At 36.3% G+C, this 7,807-nt stretch overlaps 1 protein-coding gene across 1 annotated transcript; it reads left to right on the top strand.

The window, feature by feature from the left end:
- Positions 1-5,817: 5,817 nt before the first annotated feature.
- LOC141695537 (uncharacterized) lies at positions 5,818-6,225 on the top strand. Its single transcript, XM_074499777.1, has one exon. It carries the CDS (start codon positions 5,818-5,820, stop codon positions 6,223-6,225), a length of 408 nt encoding a protein of 135 aa, XP_074355878.1.
- Positions 6,226-7,807: the final 1,582 nt, after the last annotated feature.

Below are 7,807 nucleotides of genomic sequence, written 5' to 3'. Positions count from 1 at the left end.
AATAAAGGGTTAAATTATTTTGTGGTTTAATTGTCATTATTGTATAATAGTAACTGGGAATGTAAAGTAACTCGTTCCAGTTTGATGAGTCAGCTAAGGGCTTAAGCTGTGTTGTCGGGCCGTCAAGTTAAACGGAACCCGTATTAAAAGGGGATTAAGGTGTTTAAGAGTATGAATGTGAAGTATATTTGATGATCTTGTGTATTTGCATGTTATTTGATGTGTGCGTGTTCAAATTTGTTCTCAGTGGTATTTTAAATATCTTTAAAAGAATTTAAAAGTATTTTATTCGTCTTTAAATTTTTTTATAAAATTATAGAAATGTGATCAAGATTTGAGATTGATTTTATTGCCTTAAAAATAGTCCCCAAGGTACTTTTTAAAAATAAAAGTTGGATTTATATTGATGTTTTGATGTTTTAAAATGATTTTATGGAATGTATTTCCATTATTTGGGATTTAATTGTAAAATCCATAACAAATAATCTATTCGCTCAAAAACATTATTTTAAAATATGGGAGGAGAGCTAATTTTATGCCCTTTATTTTAAAAATGAATTTGAGTATACTTTCTAATTTTACAAGGATGTTTTATATTTTCTAAAGAGAGATTTATAGTTTTTTAAAATAAAAAGTAAACAAGATTCTAGAAATTGGCAAAGGACCATTCTACTCGTACCATTCCATTATATATACTTCCACTCCCTTTTTTTTCTTTCTTCTCCCCACCCGATTCTCTCTTCTCTTCTTTTTTCTCTCTCACTCTCGGCCTCTCTTTCTTTCTCCCTCTCTCTCTCTCTCTCTCTCTCTCTCTCTCTCTCTCTCTCTCTCTCTCTCTCTCCCTCTCTCAGTATACTCTCTCTCTTCAATTTCTCTCCCCTTTCTCATCCATTTTTTATTCTAAACCCATATATATGTAAGATTTTGCTTCTTGTATGCATATATGTGGATGCATGCGATTGTATTTGAGTTTTGGAGAACCCCAAGTTGGGTTATTTGGTTGTGTGGTTCGGTTTTAGTAAAATCAAGAAGGGGTTTGATTTTTCTCGTGGTTTTGATGATGATTCTGTGATTGCATTCTTGTTTTAGTATAAAAAATTGATTCAAGGTGGAGCTATGGTTGGAAACCCCGAAACGGGGCATCGCCGTTCTTTGCCACCATCGGCAGTGAGCCTCCGGTGAGTCGACGGGGACGATGATGAATATGAGTCCGATAATATACAAAATATTTTGTTTTAAACTTGGTTCCTTGCTTGCATGTAAAGTTTTAGTGTAAACATCTTATGTTTAGTTTTGGTTTTGGAAGAAAAGGGTTTAAATGATTCGTATGTGGATGATATCGAATTTGATTTTGTGAGTATAGCCATGCGTGTCAAATTAAATTGGTTGCATGTTGATTTTATAAGTTGTTTTGGATGTTAGTTGGCTTATTGGTTAATTTGGAAATGAAATTTGGATTTGAATGAATATGGATTGATATGTTGGTAGTTAATACGATTCTTGGTTGGTTCGAATGTTTTAGAATTCGGTTTGAATGGTTTGATTAAACTCGATTAAATGTGATTATAGGATGTAGAATTAAGATCAAACATGGATACTCGGAGTTGCTAGTCGGATTATATGTGAAATGGAATTGCATGTTATATGATAAGTGATTAAGTATAATTTCGAGTAAGCGTAGATACGATTTGATAAGATTGAGTTGTCAAAAATCATCTGATTGCATGATTACTTGTTATATGTGAAGTATTGGGATAATCGGTGATATAAGAGTATAAAAGTATGTTTTATTTTGTGCTACGTGTGTTGCATATGAATACAAGTTTAATGTTATCGTGATTTGGGGTAATCGTTGGACGTTCCGAGAAACGTCGAGAGTTGATTAATTTGCTAATTAGGGTTCTGTTTTGGATTGTAGATTCGGATAGCAGAGGAATTCAGGCTAGTAAGGAGAAGGGTATCTTAGGTGGCAGTAGCTCGATAACCGTAAAGCAGGAAAGCTATTTAAGGCAAGTAATTCTGCATTCTCTTATGATTTGGTTATAGAGAGGATGTTGTCAATGCCATGATAAAGTAGTGATTCTTTATGGCACTTGTGATAAACCAGTTATTGATTTTGAGAAACCCTGATATTGTTCTTTGTAACAACTTGTTATCAATCCCTGTTGATTCTTTATAGTAACCCTATTGATCCTGAAAATTATCACCTTAATCTATTACTTTGTTATCTTTTGATCTCGTGAACCTAAGAGAACCTTTATGAACCTCCTTACGTAATGTTTTGATTAACTTGGATTCTTCTATAACCCGTATACCGTGTTTTGTATTGATCTTTTGAACTATTCTGATTCCGAACTAGTATACCCTATTTATCATTTATCAAATTCTTTAGTATTGATCCCAGTTTACTTTTGATTCGTTCACTTTCCTTGAATTCTTAATTTGAACTTAAGAATGATTTTCGACTTCAATGAGTCCAATTGATATCATATTCTTGGTAATGATAAAATGAACTTAGTCAACACTTTCTACTTCCAACACAAAGGTGTTCCAAACGAATACCTGATGGATTGGATAGAGACGTAAGAGGCTAGTGGGACTAGTCCAGTCACATAAGAGGCTAGCGAGGCTAGTCCAATATAAGGTTGAAATAATACCATAGGTACCATAATGACCAGATGGAGGTCGGTACGGGCTGATCACCCGTATTACGTTTAATAAGATGAATATTCCAACCAAGGTTTCCTTTTTGTTTTATAAAAGAGAAAATGATTATATTCTTTAAGCAGTCTGCTTCTTTTAAATGAAATGAAATGAAATGATTTGTATCTTCGTTAAAGATGTGAAACTTGTGGACCCTGTCGCTTTAATTGGTTGTTGAATCCCGAAGCTTGAATAACTGCTTCTTTCAATTGAGAAACTCTTTCAGAGTCCTGCTATTGATTTTTGATGAATTTCGGCTTTCTCCCAATCTTGAGCCTTGAATCTTGAAAGCCCGAAACCTTTTCATGACCTTTACTTAGCCAGTCATAGAAAGCTACCACCTAGAGATTTTAAGTAGAATGCCTCAGATATTGATATTGATATTACATTATAAAATGGTTTATATGGTTACTTGTTGATCTCCTTTGCTCATTTATTTACTTTGATCTAACCATGACAGTTAAGCAAGAAGATGTCCAGACTTAGGCGCACTGCTCGAAAGAGCATTCCTGGCGGTCCCTTTCGGATTGTAGGTTTCTAGATGCCAGAGAAGGTAGTTGCTGTGTGTGTGAGCAAGCGTGTTAGTTGTAGGTCTTGTATAAGCTGGTTCAGATACTTTGGGTTATATGTCAATTTCATGTCGGAATTGAATAAATTTGAATTTAAGTATATTTTGGGTTGTAATATATCAGTGTTGGTTGGTAATTGTAATCTTGTCTCATACTGAATCATGTGTAGATCTTTTTATTATTATCAGGGTTTATTATATCTGTTGTTATTGTATTAGTTTAATGGTATGTGGATCCTCATTTCCTAACCCCAAGATTGAGGGCATCACAAGTTGGTATCAGAGCCACAAGATCTAGTCCATGAGACAAGTTAAGATAAAAAGGGAATTTGGGTATATATATTGCGAGAGTGTTCAACTCACATAGAGTTGAGTTAGACTATTACGTATAGTCTAAGTAAGGTAAATAGATCAAGAAAAAAAATTAGACCTAGGGTATCGAGTCAGTTAGAAGTTTTATTTAACCCTAATGATGTTTCTTTGTTATTGTTTGGTGTTTTATCTCAGGACTCTAATAGTGGTAGCGATTAAGATTCTGAGATTAGTTTGCCTGGTTCCCCAGTGGACTCCATTCCACCCCTTTTAGTGGAGCCCCTGTATATTAATTCAAACCTTGGGGAGGATCCTTCTAAGAGCAGTGAGGCCCCCATGCATGTTTCTCCCCTGAGACCAGTTCTAGAGACCCCAGCCCCTGAGCGAGAGCCTGCTGTATCTGTTCCTGCACATGTTGGTGGAAAGTTAGCCCAGGACCGAGACTTTGTGTACTCCCGTATCCCTGAGTTGGGAGCTTTGGTGGACAGGCTAGCTCGTGAGTCTAGGTAGCACACGTCAGTACTGGAGACTAAGTAGAGAGTTCCTATTCAGATGATGGAGCAGGTTGCCCATAGACGGTTGGACGAGGGACCATCTTCCAGTGATGCTGAGGCCGAGGACCGGAGGGTTCATAAGATCATTCGTTGGATGCTATCAGTATTGAGGGAGATTCTTGATTTCAATGGTTAGTGAGATTGTGAGATCAGGTGGGACATCTGGTGGAGCCCGTAGTTGTTGTTATTTATTTTTTTTTCTTTTTTTTCAGCACCGGTAGGCTTGGGATACTTGGTTAGATGTCGAGCCCCATTTTTTGATGTTATATTATGTTTTGTTGTACTGTTGGTTGGAGATAGTAGATGTCAAGTAGAAGTTGGGGGTAGATAGGGGATATTTTTCAGTTTTTCCTCTGTTTAACCCTGATATATTATTGTACCTTATGTCAGCACTTGTTGTATTCGAACCTTTTTCTATGTATCCTTGAATCGTTAAATAAATCATGCATCTTGTTTTATATTTTGGACCTTTGAGTTTTATAAACTATTCTGCACATTATATTTCCAAGCAACCATACTTAATATCCCGTGAAAACATACCTTGTATCATGTGAGAACCCTAACTGATGAGCGAATTATGTAGTAATAGGATTGGATGTGCAAATTGGGTAAATTTTAAAACCTAAAAATTATTTCTAAGAAGGATCGTTATTGTTGTATATCAATGTCATGCTATCGTATTGCTAAATAATTGCTCAATCAAGTTTGTAAGAAATGGCCACTTCATAAAATAACCAAGAAGAAGAAACTCAAACCCAGGATCAAGAACAAAACCCAGATACTCCTATGATGAACCGACTCTTTCAACTACTGCAATAACCCTCAGCCCCTAGAGTCAGGAATTTCAAACATTTTCAATTCATACATTCCCCAGAGTTTGTAGGATTGCCAGATCCGATTAAAGCTCAGTCTTGGTTGGGAGAAATGGAGAAGGCTTTTGAGTTAGCAGAAGTTAAGGATGATAAGAAGGCACAGTACGCGAGTTACTATCTTAAGGATGAGGCTATATACTGGTGGGAATCTTCTAAGGCGTTGCTTGAAGAAGAAGCTGTTTCCTGGGAAAAGTTTACAGAGATGTTTTTAGAGAAATATTTGCCAAGTTATATGCAAGACAAGTTGGAGATGAGGTTTCTGAATCTCAGACAAGAAGACATGACAGTGGCGAAATATGAAGTGACATTTTCGGAGTTGGCAAGATTTGTGCCCGAATATGTGAATATCGAAGCAAAGAAGGCCAAAAGATTTCAACAAGGACTTAAGACGTGGATACGGAGTCAAGTGGCTCTTCTGAAGATAAGGACTGAAGTTATTTTAGTATAGAAAGTTATGATTGTAGAAGGAGAAAGAGAAGCAAATAAAAGGGAAAGTGAAGAAAAGAAAAAAAAGTTTGAGGAATCAGAACAAGATCAAGGGAGCTCTAAGTTTAGAGGGAAGCTTGGAAGAAATGCTTGAAGTCAGAACCAGAAGTTTCAGAAGTTTAAGCCGGGGAATGGGATCCAAAAAAATCATTTTCAGAAGACGGGACAATCAGTGAAGGATAATAGACCCCAGATTCAAGAGTGTAAGATTTGTGGAAAGTGACACCCGGGGAGGTGCAATAAGCTGAATGTGACATGCTTCAAATATAACCAAAAAGGACACTACTCAACGGAATGCCCAAGCGGTGCAGGAAAGCCAGAGATGACTTGTTTCAAGTGTGAAAAGGTGGGCCATATGGAAAGGAATTATAAGAAGCCTGTCCAGAAGGAAAATGTGCTTAGGATTGCTGGACCATCACCGCCACCAACACCAACAACCCAACCAAGGGCAAGAACATTAAATATGACCATGAAAGATGCAGTGCAGAATACGGATGTGGTAGCAGGTACGCTTGTTATATATTTAGTAGAAGTCAAAGTGTTAATGGATTCTAGAGCTACTAGATCTTTTATTGCTAAAAGTGTTATTGATAGATTAAAGTGCGTTACATACCCTCTTAAACCCAATTTGATTATAGAAGTAGCAAATCAAGAAAGAGTTACTGCCAATAGAATTTGTCCCAATTGCGATATGGTTATAGAAGGTCGGCATTTTCTGCTGTCCGTTTAAGTTAGGAGAATTCGATGTTATTCTTAGAATGGATTGGTTAGCAAATCATGATGCACAAATTGAGTGTAGAAATAAGAAATTGAAATTGAGAGCCAATAATGGAGCTAAATTGATATTCATGGAATTGCTATTCTTAGAATGGATTGGTTAGCAAATCATGATGCGTAACTCGAGTGTAGAAATAAGAAATTGAAATTGAGAACCAAGGATGGAGCTAAAGTGATATTCAAGGAATTGTAAGGAGCCTTTCCAGAAAGCGAATGTGCTTAGGATTGCTGGACCATCACCGCCACCAGCACCAACAGCCTAGCCAAGGGCAAGAACATTTAATATGACCATAAAAGTTGCAGTGCAAAATGTGGATGTGGTAGCAGATACACTTGTTATATATTCAGTAGAAGTCAAAGTGTTAATGGATTCTAGAGCTACTAGTTCTTTTATTGCTAAAAGTGTTATTGATAGATTAAAGTGCATTGCATACCCTCTTAAACCCAATTTTATTATAAAAGTAGCAAATCAAGAAAAAGTTACTGCCAATAGAATTTGTCCCAATTACGATATGGTTATAGAAGGTCGGCACTTTTTTGTTGTCCGTTTAAGTTAGGAGAGTTTGATGTTATTCTTAGAATGGATTGGTTAGAAAATTATGATGCGCAAATTGAGTGTAGAAATTAGATATTGATATTGAGAACCAAGGATGGAGCTGAAGTGATATTCAAAGGAAAGAAGAAAGGTAGGGAATTTCTAACGACAATTCAGACGAGAAGATTGTTATGACTAGGATGTGAACCTTCTTTGACTCATGTAAAGGATGTAGAGAAGGAATCCTTAAGGATTGAAGATATTCCGGTAGTTAAAGATTTTCCCGAGGTGTTTCCAGATGAATTACCTAGACTACCTCCGAATCGAGAGATTGAGTTCAAAATTGATTTAGCTCCTAGTACGGAACCAGTTTTGAAAGCTCCCTATCGAATGGCGCCCGTCGAGATGAAGGAATTAATGACACAATTGCAAGAATTTTTAAACAAAGGAGTAATTCACCCGAGTGTATCCCCGTGGGGGTGCACCAGTGTTATTTATAAATTAGAAAGACAGAAGCATGAGATTGTGTATCGATTATCGTGAACTGAATAAGTTAACTATTAAGAATAAGTATCCTCTTCCGCGAATCGATGATTTATTTGATCAGTTGAAAGGAGCTACTTGTTTCTCGAAGATCAATTTAAGATCTGGATACCATCAACTAAAGATCAAGGCAGAAGATATACCCAAGACGACGTTTCGAACGAGATATGGACATTATGAGTTCTTGGTAATGGCGTTTGGTTTGATGAATGCACCAACTGCATTTATGGATCTTATGAATAGAGTGTTCAAGAAATATTTAGATAAGTTCGTGATAGTGTTTATTGATGATATCTTAATATACTCCAAGTCGGAGGCAGAACATATGGAACATTTGAAGATTTTTTTGGAGATTTTAAGGAAAGAGAAGTTATACGTGAAGTTTTCTAAATGCAAATTTTGGTTAAAGGAAGTTCAGTTTCTAGGACATTTAGTCAATAATGAAGGTATCAAAGTA

The sequence above is a fragment of the Apium graveolens genome, chromosome 2 (genome assembly GCF_009905375.1).
Source record: "Apium graveolens cultivar Ventura chromosome 2, ASM990537v1, whole genome shotgun sequence".
Lineage (NCBI taxonomy): Eukaryota > Viridiplantae > Streptophyta > Magnoliopsida > Apiales > Apiaceae > Apium > Apium graveolens.
The sequence above is the reverse complement of the archived record's forward strand: the minus strand, read 5'-3'. Positions and strand labels throughout refer to the sequence as shown.